The 19,340-nt window shown below is 38.8% G+C and overlaps 3 protein-coding genes across 3 annotated transcripts; all 3 read right to left on the bottom strand.

Annotated features, from left to right (window-relative positions):
• Positions 1-1,237: 1,237 nt before the first annotated feature.
• LOC124394302 (olfactory receptor 2AT4-like) lies at positions 1,238-7,060 on the bottom strand. The gene is made up of 4 exons (XM_046862444.1): positions 6,159-7,060; positions 4,246-4,291; positions 2,094-2,229; positions 1,238-1,332 (listed from the first exon to the last, which is right to left on the bottom strand). The coding sequence occupies exons 1-4, from the start codon at positions 7,058-7,060 to the stop codon at positions 1,238-1,240; spliced, it is 1,179 nt and encodes a 392-aa protein (XP_046718400.1).
• Positions 7,061-10,981: 3,921 nt separating this feature from the next.
• Positions 10,982-12,811, bottom strand: LOC124394628 (olfactory receptor 2AT4-like). The gene has a single exon (XM_046862986.1). It carries the CDS (start codon positions 11,890-11,892, stop codon positions 11,032-11,034), a length of 861 nt encoding a protein of 286 aa, XP_046718942.1. The 5' UTR covers positions 11,893-12,811; the 3' UTR covers positions 10,982-11,031.
• Positions 12,812-17,370: 4,559 nt separating this feature from the next.
• Positions 17,371-18,348, bottom strand: LOC124394626 (olfactory receptor 2AT4-like). Its single transcript, XM_046862984.1, has one exon. The coding sequence runs from the start codon at positions 18,346-18,348 to the stop codon at positions 17,371-17,373; it is 978 nt and encodes a 325-aa protein (XP_046718940.1).
• Positions 18,349-19,340: the final 992 nt, after the last annotated feature.

Here is a 19,340-nt window from a genome sequence, read left to right as displayed (position 1 = left end):
ATATTTCTAAAATTAAATTGCCAATAAAACAATATAAATGTTAATTTTTTTAATTAGTCCAGAATTCCTGTGTACATAATGGAACTGAAGAATTTTAATAATCAGAAATTTCTTTCTTTAATGAGTACTTTCAACTCTTTATAGGTAATACACACATGCAGTTTTCAGTGTTCATACCTTGTTCAGTGTGTTAGATGATGCCCCCAGTCAGCCCACGGAATTATATCACTTTATGTCTTTTCATGATCCCTGTTGACTTTATCATGTGATACCTAGTTGTAATAGGAATACATTTTTAATGGCAACTCGATTTTGTCCCTGTAGACAGATTGTACTCTGTGTCTGTGGTGTTTTTATCTTCCGCTTTCCTCAGTTAAATTACATATAAAAATTGAGAATACACTACACATTTAATTTTTTGTAATTTATTTTACTTTATGATTTTAAACTTTTGTAGACTATTCTGAAGTGGCTTACTGGCATGCGATACTGATAGTGTCGATTATTTTAATGAATTTATGTTATGATAGCAGTTGATGTAAAGATGAAAAGATGATGAATATGATGAATATGTTAACCATAATGCTCACATGGTACACACCTATATATCTTCGCTTGTGTCCTTTCCTTAATAAATCCACATCTCAGCACCATCATTATGATACAAACTTTGTGTGGCTTGTCCGGGAGTGGAGCATGTGAAGTCGGTTCTCGAGGAGCCGACTGTGAACATGTGCTTGCATGTCCACACTAGTTCCTTGGGCTCGCAAATGGACATTGCAGAGGATTTGAGACAGGTTTGTAGGTTTCGTCACAACCTTCTCATCGGGTATTTTTGTCTTCGCCCTGCACACCTAGGGGTCCAAGTTGTGGGCAGTTGTGGGCCCCTTTAGTGATGGGACTTAAAAGAAAGTGGCTATGGGCGATGCCCCAGGTTGAAGAGACACTGGCCAGCTATCTCTCCATGGGTTGCGGCCCTCCTCTTCAGACCCCAAAATTGCCCACCAAACCCCTGCGGAATACGTCAGCATTGGTGGGTAAGGCTTACGCCTTACGGGTCAAACTGCTGCATGCCTGCACCATATGGCAGTGCTGCAGGCATATCAATTAGGCTGATCTGCTGCAAAACCTAAATGTGGGAGGCATCTTGGGCGGCCAGAAGGTAACCCAGGAGCTCTGCCATACACTAGATTTAGCTCTCAGGGCCACTAAGGAGACCACTAATACCATTGTACCATCAATCCTGCCAGCCCCAGTAAGCACTCTCCTCGATCTCCGCTTGGAATCGTAGTGAACCTGGAGAACTCGCAGCCTCCCTTAAGGCTCCTAGAGCTGCACCAGGGCATTTATATCTTTCAAGAGACTGATACACTTAGAGGACTAACTGGCAGCCTGGGAAGCTCTGCCAGATGTGTCTCAATGGGCATACTGTAGACAAAAGCTATACAATTCAGTTTAATACAGTCTCGTCTGCCCCGGTTTGACGAGGTGTGTCTCACCCTGGTGGGACCCTAGCAGGCTCTGGTCATGGAACAAGAAGTAAACACTCTCCTGAATCACTCTCCGGGTTCTACAGCCGGTACTTTATATTTCCCAAAAGGACGGAGGGTTTCCTCCTATTCTAGATTTACATCAGCTGAACTGCTTACTAATGAGACTCAAGTTCAAGATGTTGACCCTAAAGCAGGTTGTGTCCCAGATCAGATCTGTGACTGGTTTTGTCACGATAGGTCTAAATGATGCATACATCCTCCCTTTTTACAGGAAGTTCCTAAGGTTAGCTTTCGGGCCCGAAGCATACTAATATTGGGTCCTTTCGTTTAGTCTTGCCCTTTTACCCCACACCTTAAGACTTCTTAAACTATATCAACAATTGGTTGATATTAGCTAAATCCGAGCAGTTAGCAGCCGGCATTGAGATGTTGTTCTCGCTCACACTAGGAAGCTTGGTTTCAGCTAAATGCCAAAAAGAGTGTGCTTTCTCCACTGCAAAAAAACACTTATTTAGGTGCTGTATGGGATTCGACCGTTATTTGCGAGCAGCTATCTCCTGCCCGCATTGTGTCCAGGATTAGAGAAGGGCAGTCACTAACTGTGAAGCAGTTCCAGAAACTGCTTGGGCTTATGGTAGCAGCATCCAATGTGGTTCCACTTGGCCTCCTGCACATGAGACCCCTTTAGTGGTGGCTTAGGACCCAGGGTTCTTGCAGAGGGGCAATCCCCTTTATACTATCAAGGTCACAGGGTGAGCCCTACGAGCCTTAGATGTTTGGAGAGGTTCCTAAAATAGGCCCAAAAAGCCATAAGCCCAAGCTGTCTCTGGAACTGCTTGACAGTGAATGACTGCCCTTCTCTGATCCTAAACGCAATGTGGGCAGTAGATAGCTGCTTGTGAATAAGGGTCGAATTGGCATCTTTTGGCATCTGTTCAACATTAAAAGCATGGTATGATGTGCCACAGCAGATGGGGCCCTTCCGATAGACCTTGGGTGGAGCAGTCAATCCCAAGCCTGGGTAAATGGGGATGGTTGTGTTAGGAAGGGCATCCAGCTTAAAACATGCGCCAAATCGAATAAGTGGCTCACAAAGAGAAATTCACACTGGATCGGTCGTACCCTGGGTTACCAACAACCGCTACAGGTATCGTTGAGAAATGGTACCAGTGGAAATTGGGCTACTGTTGGCCAAAGAAGGAGAAGAAGAGGAGGAAGATGTCTACAGAGACGAAAGGGAAAGGAGAAGTGTAGGAGAATGGGTGGGCACTTTAAATGTTGGTACTATGACTGGTAAAGGGAGAGAGGTAACTGATATGATGGAGAGGAGAAAGGTAGATATGTTGTGTGTTCAGGAGACCAAGTGGAAAGGGAGTAAGGCCAGGAACATTGGAGGTGGGTTTAAACTGTTCTATTATGGTGTGGATTCTGAAGGAAGAGTACAGTAAGTGTGTAGTGGAGGTGAAGAGAGTTTCTGATAGGGCGATGATCGTGAAGCTGGAAGTTGAAGGGGTGATGATAAATGTCATCAGTGCTTATGCTCCACAAGTGGGTTGTGAAATGGAGGAGAAGGAAAAATTATGAAGTGAGTTGGAAGAAGTGGTAGAAGGTGTACCGAGGAATAAATGAATGATTGGGCGGATTTCAATGGGCATGAAGGTGAAGGGTACAGAGGTGATAAGGAGGTGATGGGTAGGGATGGCTTTAAGGAGAGGAATGTGGAAGGGCAGATGGTGGTAGATTTTGCTAAAAGGATGGAAATGGCAGTGGTGAACACTTATTTTAAGTATAAGAGTGGAGGTAGGTGCACACAAGTGGACTATGTTTTATGTAGGAGATGCAACCTGAAGGAGATTAGAAACTTTAAGGTGTTGGCAGGAGACAGTGTAGAGAGACAGCATCGAATGGTGGTTTGAAGAATGGTTTTGGAGGTGAAAAAGAAGAGGTGGAGAGTGGGGACTGAATGAAGAATAAGAATGGTGGAAACTGAAGGAGGAAGACTTAGAGAGAGGTTCAGGGAATAGGTCAGACAGGGGCTCAGTTGTGGTGAAGAGGTGCTAGATGATTGGGCAACTACTGCAGCAGTGATAAGGGAGACAGCTAGTAAGGTACTTGGTGTGACATCTGGAAATAGAAAGGAAGACAAAGAGGTGGTGGAATGATGAAGTGCAGGAAAGCATAAGGAGAAAGAGGTTGGCAAAACAGAATTGGGATCGACAGAGTGATGAAAAAGTAAACAGGAGTACAAGGAGATGTGGCAGCAGGCGAAACCAAGGAGAAGGCATATGAGGAGCTGTATGAGACGTTGGACACTAAGGAAGGAGAAAAGGATTTGTACCAATTGGCCAGGCAGAGAGAGAACGAGCTGGGAAGGATGTGCTGCAAGTTAGAGCAATTAAGGATGGAGGTGGAAATGTGTTGACTAGTGAGGAGAGTGTTTTGAGAACATTTACATTTTCATTTGTGGCATTTAGCAGACGCCCTTATCCAGAGCAACATATAAAAGTGCTTTGAGTCTCTAGCAGTCTCTGCTGCTTTAGAGTCTCCATATACTTTCAATAGCTTAATTTCAGCTTCTCAAATAATGAGATGCTTTAAAAATAGCAGCTGAAAAGTACACTTTAAAGACTTTTCCTGGAATGCAGGGTAAAATCCTCACTGAAGATGAAGGGAGTATTTTGAGCTGATGAATGAGCGAAATGAGAGAAAGAGTGGTGTGACAGCAGTGACGTGTGCAGTAGGAACGACAGACTGGTTCAAGGTGGAGCGTGGGCTGCATCAAGGATAGGATCTGAGCCCTTTCCTGTTTGCAGTGGCGATAGACAGGCTGACAGACTAGGTCAGACAGGAGTCTCCATAGACTATGATGTTTGCAGATAAAATTGTTATTTGTGGCGAGAGTAGGGATCAGGTTGAAAAGAGCCTGGAGAGGTGGAGGTACACGCTGGAGAGTAGGGGTATGAAAGTCAGAAGGAGTAAAAGTACATGTGTGTGAATGAGAGGGAGAGCAGTGGAGGTGAAGGAGTTTAGGTACCTGGGGTCAACAGTGCAAAGTAATGGAGAGTGTGTTAGAGAAGTGAAGAAAAGAGTACAGGCAGGTTGGAGTGGGTGGAGAAGAGTGGCAGGAGTGATTTGTGGTAGAAGGGTATCTGCAAGAGTGAAAGGAAAAGTTTATAGGACTATGGTGAGACCTGTGATGTATGGTTTAGAAACAGTGGCATTGAGTAAAAGACAGGAGGTGGAGCTGGAGGTAGCAGAGCTGAAGACGTTGAGGTTTTCGTTGGGAGTGACGAGGATGAACAAGATTAGAAACGAGCAAGCAGTGACATGTGACAGTCATGGGATCCTTCAGTGGCTAATAAGAAAAATAGTCAAAGGCTGTATATTTTTTTAAAGGTTCTAATAAAACCCATTATCTAAATCTAAAACCCATTATTGTTTGAAAAGCAACCCACTATAAATAAATAACCACCACTGCAACTAATGAAAACACTAGCAGACTAATAAAGAATTATGAATTATATTTGGTAATGATTTATCGTCACCTCTTTGTGCTTGTTTTCTTTTTAAACATTTACATATAACACAATAAATAATGATATCAGCACAGGTTAAAAATAAAACAAATTTTAAAGCTGAATAAAAAAGGTGCAATGATCTACAAAATTCATAAACCCATATTTTAGTTACAAAAGGACACAGAAAATGTATAAAATGTTTAAATTGAGGAAATATACCATTTGAAAAAATAATCTTTTATAATCTTTTATAATAATTTTTAATTGATGGCCAAAATACGGCTAAAGAAAGCAGGGACAGAGTGATGTGTACCATTCTAAAGCATCCCTTTTTTTTCTAACAAAATCCTGTGTACGTCTGGAAACTAAGGAGACCAGTTTCTGGAGTTTTGAGAGAGGAACATAGTTCAGCACAGGATTCTACCTACTATTCAACAGTCCTGGGGATTTTTTGTCATATATTTCAGTTCATAATGTACCAAAGGTGTTCAATTGGTAAAGGTCCGGACTGCTGGCACTCCAGTTCAGCATATGGACTCTTCTGCTACAATGCCATGCTGTTGTAAAATATGCAATACGCGGTTTATCATTGTCTTGCTGAAATATACAAGGCCTTTCCAGAAAATTTGGATGAAAGCATATGATGATCTGTGTATGCCTGTTTGAACCTTATAACATTGATAGTGCCATTCCTTATATGGAATCTGCCCCTTCCATAGGCACCATACCATAGTAGAGCCATGGATACACATTTCAGTCTATATTCGGTGTTTATTTGCCTTCATTTATATAATAATTTTGGGTTGATTTCTGACAAATTACAGACAGAGTTAAAACATTTTAAACTCATGCTGTAATTTTGTGTAAATTACATAAGCTTGCAATTTGACAGCATAATCAATAAATACATTTATATTTTAAAACTAAATTAATATTAAAATTAAAATGTCTCAAAATATAAAATCCAAGAAACAAAAAAAATAATAAGGGTAAATGACTCTCTGAATGTAACTCAGAACAATTTGTAACAAAAATATTCAGTTTTGTACATGTATTTAGAAATCATTTAGAAAGAGTAGAAACCTGTACCTTTATTTCCAAAAAGTGAAAAAAACGCAATCTTTTTAAATGTTTTTTTAAGCATTGCCTAGCTTCTTTTGTTCTTAAACAGTAGATGAGTGGGTTGATCAAAGGGGGCAACAGGCTGTACAACAGAATCAGAACTATTTGTATATCAATGTTGTAAGTGATACCTACAGAGCTCGCTAAATAATTTAAACATCTTGGTAAAAAATAGAGGGTGATAATTAAAAGTTGAGAACTGCATGTGGAGAGAGTTTTTAAGCATCCACGTGTGGATGAAGTTCGAAATACTGTCATAATAATAGCACTGTATGAGAATAAAATAAATGTTAGTGGTGTGAGCAACACAACCATTGCTGAAAATACAGCTGAAAATATATAGGGTACTCTGTCAGTGCATGAAAGCCTTGTGACAAATGTATAGTCACAGTAGCATTGTGTGATATTGTTGGATGCACAGTAAGAAAAAGTGGCTGCCCTGATAGTCAAATAAAAGACTGTGGGTTCTGCTAGCAACCAGCATGCTAAACATAAACCCAATATAGTGGATTCTTTGACAATATTAGCATATCTGAGGGGGTTACAAATTGCAACATATCTATCAAATGCCATTATGGCTAGAATAAATGCATTAACTGAACCAAAATAGTGCACAAAATGCATCTGAATAAAGCAGCCTGCAAATGAAAGAGTGCCGTCTCCAAACCAATATCTAACAATCATCTTGGGTAAAGTTGTGGTACTAAACAGTACATCTGATGCAGCAAGATTTAGCATGATAAAATACATAGGTTTTTGAAGACTTTTTTCTTTTAAATATAATACAAAAAATATTCCGTTTATTACTAACGTGCACATAAAAACACAAAACATAACCGCTGAGACAAGGCCATAGTAATTAGGAGGAAGTCCAGGAAAGCACAGGATGAAAAAATTCTTCACATTGGTAATGTTTCCTTCAGGCATGATGTGTTGATGTTTAGATGACAAAGGGAAAGAAGGGATGAGGTAGCCTAGTGTGGAGAAATATTTTTACTAAAATCAAATGTGCATCAAGCTTATGCATGTATTGCATTGCATGTATTTGTAAGTATAAGTGAATAACAAGAAATTAAAAATGGTTTGTATAAATATTTTTGTAAGTGAAAATTTACTTTTGTAAAATAAACATTTTAGTGGCAATATTAAAATGAACAATCATCAATAATCTTCAATAATCAAAAATTTATTTTTTGTGAGTACTTTGATAAATTTTAAGTGTTCATACCTCGTTCAGGGTGTTAGATGATGCAGTCAGCCTACAGAATAATCTCACTTTATGTCTTTCCATGATCCCTGCTGACTTTATCATGTGATATGCAGTTATAACAGCAATACACTTTTTATGGCAACTCAATTTTGTCCCTGTAGACAGATTATACTCTGTGTCTGTTGTCTTTTTATCTTTTACTTTTCTCAGTTTCCTGGGCTTAGATTCCAATAGCCTAATTATCCATACTTGTGTTATGACTAGTGTGTTCACAATAAAAATCTCAGTAAGTTGTAGTGTGATTTTGATATTCAAAATTCTACATTAAATTACATTTAAAGATTTAAAATGTCATTTCTCCACTTTAAAATCATTAATTAATTTTTTTATTAATTTATTTGTCATTTTTTATGATTAACATTTTAACTTCATGATTTATATTCTTTTGAGGAGACTATTCTGGAGTGGCTCATTGTGAGGAAATACACAATTATGTGTCAATTATCTTGATAAATGTATATCATTATAGCAGTTGGAAAAGCTGATGATTTGGTTAATCATAACACTCACATGCTACTCTATATGGACTAAATTTTAAAACACCTAACTTTTACATCCATATGTGGTACTTTTTAAACCTGTTATCTAGTTAACACCTAAGTCTTCAATGGTGTCCTACCTGAATAAATCCACCTCTTAATACCATCATTATGTCCTATGTTGTATAATTTAGAGACAGGGGCATTAAGTAAAAGACAGGAGGTGGAGCTGGAGGTAGCAGAGCTGAAGATGTTGAGATTGACAGGATTAGAAATAAGTTTATTAGAGGGACAGCGCATGTAGGACGTTTTGGAGACAAGGTGAGGGAGGCCAGATTGAGATGGTTTGGACAGAGGTGTGCAGAGGAGGGACATGGGTTATATCAGTCCTCCACCAGAATGGAGGAAAAGAGGAAGGCCAAGGAGGAGGTTTATGGATGTGGTGAGGGAAGAAATGTAGGTAGTTGGTTTGAAAGAGGCAGATGTAGAGGACAGGTGGGTATGGAGATGGATGATCCACTGTGGCGACCCCTAATGGGAGAAGCCAATAGAGATTCTAGCATGGAGGTGATCAATCTGTGGCACTGCTGAGGTGGTATGTAACCCCATGTTTCTTTGACAGTGGCCTTCAGCTCATTTGCATTTTTGGTCTCTTGTTTCTCATTTTCCTCTTGACAATACCCATAGATTCTCTATAGGGTTGAGGTCTAGTGAGTTTGCTGGCCAGTCAAGCACAGAACCCAATGTTCATTTAACCAACTTTTGGTGCTTTTGGCTGTTTGGGCAGGTTCCAAATCCTGCTGAAAAATGAAAATAACATCTTCATAAAGCTGGTCAGCGGAGGGAAGCATGAAGTGCTCTAAAACCTCCTGGTTGATGGCTGTGCTGACCTTGGACTTGATAAAACACAGTGGACCACTACCAGCAGATGACATGACTCCCCAAACCACCACTGACTGTGCAAACTTTACACTGGACCTCAAGCAACTTGGATTTTGTGTCTCTCCTTTCTTCTTCCATACTCTGGGACCTTGATTCCCAAATAAAATGCAAAATGTTCTTTCCTTTCATCTGAAAAGATGACATTGGCTCACTGACCAACAGTCCAGTCCTTTTTGTCCTTTGCCCAAGTAAGACACCTCTGACATTGTCTCTGGATCAGGATTGGCTGGACACAAGGAATCAGTTGTAGCCCATGGATACATCTGTGTGTGGTGGCTCTTAAAGCACCGACTCCAGCTGCAGTTCACTCTTTGTGAATCTGCCCTAAATTCTTGAATAGGCTTCGTTTTTAGCGCTGACCTTTTGTGTCTTACCCTCCATGTGCAGGGTGTCAATGATCGTCTTCTGGACAACTGTTAAGTCAGCAGTCTTCCCACATGATTGTGTAGCCTGAACCAGACTGAGACACCATTTAAAGTTCAGGAAACCTTTGCGGGTGTTTGGATTTAATTAGCTAATTAGAGTGTGACACGACGAGTCTCCAATTAAAGTTTTTCACAATATTCTAATTTTCTAAAATACTGAATTTTGGGTTTTCATTAGCTGTAAGCCATAATCATCAAAATTGAAAGAAATAAACACTTAAAATATATCAGTCTGTGTGTGATAAATCCATATAATATACAAATTTCACTTTTTGTATTGAATTACTAAAATAAATGAACTTTTTAATGATATTCTAATTTATTGAGATGCACCTGCATATTTGGAGAAAGATTTTTTTATCGCTTTGTGCTTGCTTTTTTTTTTAAACAGCTATAATGCAGAAAATAAATAATGATATAACCACATGTTAAAAAAAAAAAAAAAATTAAAACATGCATAAAAACACAGTGCAATGATTTTAAAATCTCATAAACCCATAGTTTATTTACAACAGAAGTCAGAAAATGTTTAAAAAATGTTTTACATTTAGGAAATATACCATTTTAAAGAAATTATAAAGTACATTTTAATTGATGGCTAAAACATGTCTTAAACAAAGTCCTGTGTATGCGTGGATACTGAGGAGACTAGTTGCTGAAGTTTGGGGAGAGGAATATTGTTCGGTACAAGATTCTACCTACTATTCAACAGTCCTGGCGCTTTTTTTTTTTTTTGGTCATATTTTTTTCATCATAATGTACCAAATGTGTTAAATTACTGAAAAGTCTAGACCAGTGGTCCCCAACCTTTTTTGTGCCACGGACTGGATTAATGTCGGACAATATTTTCACGGACCGGTTTAATGTCAGACAACATTTTCAAGGACCAGCCTTTAAGGTATAGCAGATAAATACAACAAAATAAAACGATACGACCGGCATAAAAACTGGTATTTTCTAAATATAATAATAAAGGTGAATCCACTGTGTTGTTCTTTGTTCATTTTGTTAGCTTATTTAGTTCTATAGTTTCAATTAATTTAGTTTAATGTATTATGCCCCTTTAAGAAGGTAGTGGATGTTAGGTAAGACATCTGACTGAGGCAAACATATTGACATGCATCAAGTCATAGACAGATGTGGCAGAGAGAATCTGGTAATTTTCCAAAATAAAACATAGTTCAGAATCAGATAATAAATAAAACAAAAATAATGTAGAATTCTTTCTGTGTGGCCCGGTACCAATTGACCCACTGGTCTAGACTGCTGGCAGGCCAGTTTAGCATGTGGACTCTTCTACTACCAAGCATTGCTGTTGTAAGAGAGGGATTACGCAGTTTACCATTGTCTTGATGAAATATGCAGGGCTTTCCCTAGTTATTTGCATGCAAGTATATGATGCTCTGTGTATACCTGTTTATACTGTACCTTTCAATATTGATAGTCCCTCTCCTGATATGGAATCTGCCCCTTCCATAGGCATTAATGCACCCCATATCTTTAGAGAGCCTATATATCTATATCTATAAATACATTTACAGTTTAAAACTAAAACATGAAAATGTCTTTAAAAAAATAATTTGCGTATGGTTAATGGTATTGTTATTTGACTTAATAATTTCTACAAAATGTTCTCAGTTTTCTAAGTTTTTATAAATCATTTAGAAAGAGTACCAACCTGTACTTTTATTTCCAAAAAGTGAAAAAACGACAATCTTTTAAAACATTTTTTTAAGCATTGCCTAGCGTCTTTTGTCCTTAAACAGTAGATGAGTGGGTTGATCATAGGGGCAACAGGCTGTACAACAAAATCACAAGTATTTGTACATCAATGTTGTAAGTAATACCTACAGAGCTCGCTAAATAATTTAAACATCTTGGTAAAAAATAGAGGGTGATAATTAAAAGCTGAGAGCTACATGTGGAAAGAGTTTTTAAGCGTCCACGTGCAGATGAAGTTCGAAACACTGTCACAATAATAGCACTGTAAGAGAATAAAATAAATGTTAGTGGTGTGAGCAACAAAACCATAGCTGAAACTACAGCTGAAAATACATTAGGTGTTCTGTCAGTGCATGAAAGCTTTGTGACAAATGTATGGTCACAATAACATTGTGTGATTTTGTTAGAAGCGCAATAAGTAAGAGTGGTTGCCCTGAAGATTGTAACAAAGACTGTGGGTTCAGCTAGCAGCCAGCAAGCTAAACATAAACCCAAAATAGTGGATTCTTTGATAATATTAGCATATCTAAGGGGATTACAGATTGCCACATATCTATCAAAAGCCATGATGGCTAAAATAAATGAATTAACTGAACCAAAATAGTGCACAAAATGCATCTGAATAAAGCAGCCTGCAAATGAAAGAAAGCCATCTCCAAACCAGTATCTAGCAATCATCTTGGGTAAAGTTGTGGTACTAAACAGTACATCTGATGCAGCAAGATTTAGCATGATAAAATACATAGGTTTCTGCAGACTTTTTTCTTTTAAATATAATGCAAAAAATATTCCATTTCCCATTAATGTGCACATAAAAACACAAAACATAACTGCTGAGACAAGTCCATAGTAATCAGGAGAAAGTCCAGGAAAACATTGAATGAAAAATGTCTTCACATTAGTAGTGTTTCCTTCAGGCATGATCCTTTGATGTCAGAGGGAAAGAAGGGATGAGGTAGCCTAGTGTACAGAAATATTTTTAATAAACTCAAATGTGCATCAATGCATGTAATGCATCACATGTATTTTCTTAACTGATTCAGCTTTAGTCGTCACAAGAAATATAAAATCTTTTTTTTTGTTGTTTGTTTTTGTGAAAATGAATGTCATACACATGCAAACACATCAAGAGCTTGAGAAGATACTGTAGCAAAATGGCACACTTGACTGAGTGACCTTAGAATCGTAGCCAGGAGCTTGGAACAATAGAGGTAGGAAGTTTGGGTCATTTATGGTCATAACTGGTAGATCGGGCGGTGAGTAAGGGGAAATAGGGACCTTATTAAGGGGACAGGTAAAAACAGGGACAGGTGTATGTGATTAGTAGGAAAAGAGGTTGAACTAAAGTGTGTGCATTAGAGGGAGGCATGACCGGTGGTTCCCTGACATTACCCCCTCCTCCAGGGGTGGCTCCTGACGCCCCAATCCCACCTTCGCCAGGTGGGCCAGTGCACTCCGAGGAAGCCCTCGCAACCCATCCATGGTGGGTGGAGGGGTTCTGGAGAAGGGAAGTCTTGGACATGGCACACGAAACCTGGTGCATGAGAAAGGTTGGGTGCCAGCAGCGGACATTGCGAACTGCCATTGGGTGGAACACCTTTAAGACCAGGAAAGGTCTGAGGCGGACCGGCGTCCTCAGCGGGACTCTGGAGTGTGGCATCGCCCTTGGCGGGACCCTGAGGTGGCGGTGCGATGCCCTCGTCGGTGCCCAGCAGCGGTGCGATGCCCTTGTCTGTAGCAAAATGGCACACCTAACTGAGTGCTCCCTTAGAAACGTAGCCATGAGCATGGAAGCACAGAGAATAAGACAGGTAGGAAGTCCTGGTCATCTATGGTTGTAACTGGCAGATCGGACAGTGAGTGAAGGGAAATAGGGACCTTATAAAGTGGATGGGTAAATGGAGGACAGGTGTAGGTGATTAGTAGGCGGGAGAGGCTGAGCATTGGAGGGAGGTGTGACTGGTGGTTCCAATATTTTGTTTTTATTATTTTATTTTTCATTTTATAATTTTTTTTTTTTTACTTTTTAATGATTTTCAACTTTTTCTGAGGAGACTATTCTGGGGTGCCTCACTGGCATAAGATACTAATACAGTGTTTATTATTTTGATGAATTTATGTTATGATAGCAGTTTAAAAATTTGATAAATCTGTTAATCATAATGCTCACATCCTACACTATATGAACAATAAGTATTGAAACACCTGACTTATACATCCATATGTGGTACTTTCCAAACATTTTATCTAGTTGCAAGGAATGCATTTCACACCTAAGCCTTCAATTGTGTCCTACCTGAATAAATTCTGATGCCACATGTATATAAACCTTTAATATTATACAGAATAGCAGTATAGCGGAGCACTGCATCTCATTCAGTGAGAATGAATGCTATTATTAAAGCAGGACACCCCAAAACTCCTTATTTAACAAGTCTCCTTTCACTAAAGACACAGCTCTTGCAGAAGCTTCAATATTAACCTAATGATGTCCAGCTGTTATTTAAAAGTCAGTCTTGTAAATGTCCTTTTAAGTATATCTGCAACCAAATCATTTTCTTCTCCTTCGTCAACCATTGTGGAATGGAAAAACAGCTAGTAAATGCACATGAAAATATTTGAACTAGTGCAATTTGCTACAGATGTGGTTTGTAAGATCTGACAAGCCTGCTCTCTAATAATCAAATCAAAGGATGTAAAAACAATGTTATTGTTAATGTTACCTGCTAGATGGCTTTAGTGCAATCAACTAGAAATCTGATTGGTTAAAGCAACAGCCTGTAAGCAACATGATAAGCAACATGATCTGTATGCTGCAAGCACCCGCACTTTTTAATTTCTTAACGCAGATTTATTTGACTCTGGTTACAAATGATATAAGAATTAACACTGATTTGATGGAAACTCTATTGTTAAAAGACATTTGCTGTGTGGGTCACCTGAGAGAAACGCTATGAATTGAAGAGAACATAATATTGGGAATATATAAATACATAATGGGCAAAAATATAACAATGTATGTCAGTGATTCTGAAAGCATTGTTGGCCCTGATGGTCAGCCACTGCTCTTATTACAAAACAAACAAATGTGAGACAAAAATGGCTGTAAAATATGGGATCATATACAAGTGCTAATTAAGGGTGACATGGTACAGGTGTGAGCAAGAAATGACATGTGACACTCACGGCACCTTTCATTCTCGAATAAGAATCAAAGTCGAGGGCCATATATGTTAAAGGGCAAATACTAGTATCTTGAACCCATTACTGTGTGATTAGCAACTCAAACCATTGAGTCAAGTCAAGTCAAAACGCTTTTATTGTAATTTCTACTATACACAGAGGTACACTGTACACAGTAAAAATGAGACAACATTCCCCGAACCCTAGTGCTACAGTGAGCAACAACAGAGAGCTAAAACACAATACAAGCTACACAAAGTGCATCGAGTGCAACCTACTGCAAACAATGCAGACGAAAAACAATACAGACAGACAGTGCAGACAGAAAACACAAGACAAGACACAAAACCCCATGATAGCGCCGACCAGTAAACCTACTGTATCTTTTGATAATACAGTACTGTGCGAGGAGAACTGTAAAAAACTATGAATGGGAGTGAATATAAACAGACACAATGTGGTGCAACAGACACAATGTAGTTCAAAAAACAGCAGCAGTCAAGAGGTGCAAAAGACAGCATGTAAACAGTATAGTATAATACAGTCAAAAGTGCAAAAGACAGCATGTAAACAATGTAATAGTCAAGTCAAGTTTATTTCTATAGTGCTTTTTTAAATAATAAATAAATAAATAATGGTGGAATGGATTGAAATGAGTAGAGTGTGTTTTAAGTGTTAAGTCCAGGTTTTACAGTTTAGTATCACACATTGAGAGTGTGTGTGTGTGTGTGTGTGTGTGTGTGTGTGTGTGTGTGTGTGAATTCCCTTTTAGTTCTGTGTATTGAGCAGTGTGTGTATATATATATATATATATATATATATATATATATATATATATATATATATATATATATATATAGTGCAGCGTGTGGTGTAAATGTGCATAATAGAGGGAAGAAAGACTCAATGATCTTCTCAGCTGTCCTCACTATCCTCTGTAGGGTCTTGTGAGACGGTGTAGTTCCCAAACCAGGCAGTGATGCAGCTGCTCAAGATGCTCTCAATGGTCCCTCTGTAGAACATGGTCAGGATGGGGGGAGGGAGATGAGCTTTCCTCAGCCTTCTCAGGAATTAGAGACGCTGCTGGGCTTTCTTGGTGATGGAGCTGGTGTTGAGTGACCAGGTGAGGTTGTCCACCAGATGAACACCAAGGAATTTGGTGCTCTTGACGATCTCCAATGAGGATCTATCAATAATCAGTGGAGATTGGTTGCTCTGTGCTCTCCTGAAGTCCACAACCATCTCTTTGGTTTTGTCAACGGAGGGGCCAAATGGAGGGTTGTGGAGATGACATCGTCTGTGGAACGGTTTGGACGATAAGCAAACTGCATGGGGTCCATGGAGGGTGGAAGCTGTGTCTTAAAGTGCCTCATGACGAGTCTCTCGAAGCACTTCATCACGATGGGTGTGAGCGCGACGGGACGATAGTCATTGAGGCAGGAGACAGTAGACTTCTTCGGTCAATGGTCATTGTCTTGAGGCACATGGGAACAACATTGCTGCTCAGGGAGATGTTGAAGATGTCAGTAAAGACATCCGCTAGCTGTTCTGCACATTCCCTTAGCACTCTGCCAGGAATGTTGTCAGGTCCAGCAGACTTCCATGGGTTAACTCTGCATAGAGTTTTCCTCACTTCAGCTGTGGTTAGACAAAGCACCTGGTCAGTGGGAGGAGGGGTGGTCTTCCTCGCCTTCACGTTGTTCTGTACCTCAAACCGGGCGTAGAAGTTGTTCAGTGCATCTGAACGACTGTCCTAGAAATGGTTGTGGATTTTTTTTTGTGTGTGTGCCGAGATGGGGGCGGGGCTCCGCACGATATGTGCCGGGGATGTTTGTGTAAACAAGATCCAGCATGTTCACTCCTCTCATTGCAAAGTCCACATGCTGATGGAGTTTAGGAGCACAATCCTGAGATTCACATGGTTGAAATCTCTGGCAATAATAAACAATCTGCCAGGGTGAGCATTCTGCAGGTCGCTAATAGCGCCTTAAAGTTCACACAGTGCCTCCTTAACATTAGCACTGGGAGGAATGTACACTGAACAATGAAAACAGTGGTGTATTTCCGTGGTAAATAAAATGGCCTGCATCTAACAGTCACAAACTCCACTAGCGATGAGCAATAGCATGAGACAAGCACAGAGTTCTTGCACCATTCCGTGTTGATATAAACACACACGCCACCACCGCGAGTCTTAAAAGAGTTGCGTTTCTGTCAGCACGACACACGGTTAGCCCATCTAGCTGGATGGTGGCTTCCGGAGCTCTGTCGCTGAGCCTCGTCTTCATTAAAACAAAGATGCAGCTGGAGTCGGATGTAATCCAGTTTATTGTCCAGGAAGCAGTCGCCGGCTAGGCTTAGCATTTAGCCTAGCATGGACTCCCGCCGCGCTTCCGCTTCCTCGAGCAGCGCTTCCGACATCCCCTCTCCCGGACACCAACATCAAGTGACACTGAAGGCCTGGGGGCCTGGTCTTTGTGGCGGAGGTCACAGCAAGCCGAGGTTGCGAAGGTTATTAATAACTTCATCATGCAGATTATTGGTTGCATGATGTCTGTACCGTAAAAGTGTCTGGTGATCGTACACATGAACACAGCTGACTCTGGTGTCCATGTATTGTGAAAGATCGGGCTAAATATGGTGAAAGCACCATTTTTGGATCCGGAGAGGCCGCTGCAAACTACTGCCGCGCCGCCATCTTGGATTAATTTTATGGGCCTCCACTGCAACTAATTATAACACTAATTAGAAGGTGAGCACACTAATAATAAGTAAAGAATTATATTTGAAGAACGTTTTTTTTTATCACCTCATTGTGCTTGCCTTTTTAAAGCAACAATACATAATGCAATAAATAATGATATAAACCACTGGTAAAAAAAAAAAAAAAAAAAAAACAGTGCAATGATTTTTAAATCTCATAAACCGTTGTTTTATTTACAACAGAACACAGAAAATTTATAAAATATTTAAAATGAGGAAAATACCATATTGTTGATTTCTCAAAAATCAATGACTTAATTTTATCCAAAATTAAATATGATTAAAATAATGTTAAATAGCTTAAAACTTGACAGCATAATTCATAAATAGAATTGCAGCTTAAAACATGTAAATGTTTTAAAATCGAAATCCAAAAAAGCAAAAAAACGTGTTTGGTTGAAAGTTTCAATTGACTTGTAAAAATTATTTAATTTTGTACATATAGTTAATAAATCAATCAGAAAGAGTTGAAACCTGTACCTTTATTTCCAAAAACAGTGATCTTTTTAAATGTTTTTTCAAGCATTCCTTAGCTTCTTTTGTCCTCAAACAGTAGATGAGTGGGTTGATCAAAGGGGGCAACAAGCTATACAACAGAATCAGAACTATTTGTACATCAATGTTGTAACTGATACCTATAGTACCCGCTAAATAATTTAAACATCTTGGTAAAAAATAGAGGGTGATAATTAAAAGCTGAGAAGTGCATGTGGAGAGAGTTTTTAGGCGTCCACGTGTGGATGAAATTCGAAACACTGTCACAATAATAGCACTATAAGAGAATAAAATAAACGTTAATGGTGTGAGCAAAACAACCATTGCTGAAAATACAGCTGAAAATACATAGGGTACTCTGTCAGTGCATGAAAGCCTTGTGACAAATGTATAGTCACAATAGCATTGTGTGATTTTGTTAGAAGCACAGTAAGAAAAAGTGGCTGCCCTGAAAGTCGAATAAAAGACTGTGGGTTCAGCTAGCAGCCAGCATGCTAAACATAAACCCAATATAGTGGATTCTTTGACAATATTAGCGTATCTCAGGGGATTACAGATTGCCACATATCTATCAAATGCCATGATGGCCATAATAAATGCATTAACTGAACCAAAATAGTGCACAAAATGCATTTGAATAAAGCAGACTGCAAATGAAAGAGTGCCATCTCCAAACCAATATCTAGAAATCATCTTGGGTAAAGTTACACTACTAAACATAACATCTGATGCAGCAAGATTTAACATTATAAAATACATAGGTTTTTGAAGACTTTTTTCTTTTATACACAATGCAAAAAATATTCCATTTCCCATTAACGTGCACATTAAAACACAAAACATAACCGCTGAGACAAGGCCATAGTAATCAGGGGAAAGTCCAGGAAGACACAGAATGAAAAAATTCTTCACATTGGTAATATTTCCTTCAGACATGATCCGTTGATTTTCAGATGTCAGCGGAAAAGAAGGGATGAGGTAGCCTAGTGTACAGAAATACTTTAAATACACTCAAATGTCCATCAAGCTTATGCATGTTATGCATCATATGCATTTTCCCAACATATTTAACTTTAGTCAATTCACAAGAAAAAGTTAAACGAATTTTTTTTTTTTTTGTATAGTTTTTGAAAATAAAAGTGGACTATATAAAAATATCCATTTTAATGGCAATATTAGAATATGCATCTCTGTAAAAAAAAATCTATTAATAAAACAATGTGAATGTTACCTTTCAAAATTATTTCACAATTTTGTGCACATTCTGCAGCTGAAGATCATTAATAATCAAAATACTTCTATCTTTAGTGAGTACTTTTAACTTTTCATACTAAATACACACCAGAGTTTTTTAAGTCTTTATACCTCTTTCAGGGTGTTGAATGGTGGTCAGCCAGTGGAATATACTTACTTTATATCCATCCATCCATGATCCCTGATGACTTTATCATGTGATACACAGATATAATAAGAATAACATTTTAATGCCAACCTGATTTTGTCCCTGTTGACAGATTATACTTAGTGTATGCCACTTGTTTATCTTTTACTTTTTTTCAATTGCATTCTTGGACTTCCATTCTCTTTATACATTTTAATTATGATTTGTGTGTACTTTATGAGAATTAAGAATGCCAATTCACCATTATACCATTTATATACATGATCATTTTTATTTTATTTTTTTAATGGGAGGATATTCTGGAGTGGCTCACTACACTATATAGATAAGACATCTGACTTTTCCATCCATATGTTGTTCATTCCAAATCTGTTATCCAGTCACAGGCCATGCATTTCACTAGGCCTACGTAAAGCACTGCAAAGGGTGGTCAAAACCGCCCAACGCATCACTGGCACCCAACTACCTGCCATTGAACACCTTCACCACAGCAGATGTCTGCGCAGAGCTCACAGCATCATCAAGG

The sequence above is a fragment of the Silurus meridionalis genome, chromosome 12, assembly GCF_014805685.1.
Source record: "Silurus meridionalis isolate SWU-2019-XX chromosome 12, ASM1480568v1, whole genome shotgun sequence".
Lineage (NCBI taxonomy): Eukaryota > Metazoa > Chordata > Actinopteri > Siluriformes > Siluridae > Silurus > Silurus meridionalis.
Note: the sequence above shows the minus strand (reverse complement) of the source record. Positions and strands in the feature narration are given on the sequence as shown.

What these genes read in the sequence shown, in the direction of transcription:
- LOC124394628 (XM_046862986.1), bottom strand. Translation starts at nt 11,892, where the DNA reads ATGCCTGAAGGAAACACTACTAATGTGAAGACATTTTTCATTCAATGT.
- LOC124394302 (XM_046862444.1), bottom strand. Translation starts at nt 7,060, where the DNA reads ATGCCTGAAGGAAACATTACCAATGTGAAGAATTTTTTCATCCTGTGC. An exon ending in TTAAGAACAAAAGAAGCTAG is followed by an intron (nt 4,292 to 6,158) that starts GCAATGCTTAAA and finishes CAAACAGGAAAG; the next exon opens with GGCTCAGATCCTATCCTTGA. An exon ending in GTTTCTGGAACTGCTTCACA is followed by an intron (nt 1,333 to 2,093) that starts GTTAGTGACTGC and finishes GCCCTGGTGCAG; the next exon opens with CTCTAGGAGCCTTAAGGGAG.
- LOC124394626 (XM_046862984.1), bottom strand. Translation starts at nt 18,348, where the DNA reads ATGTCTGAAGGAAATATTACCAATGTGAAGAATTTTTTCATTCTGTGT.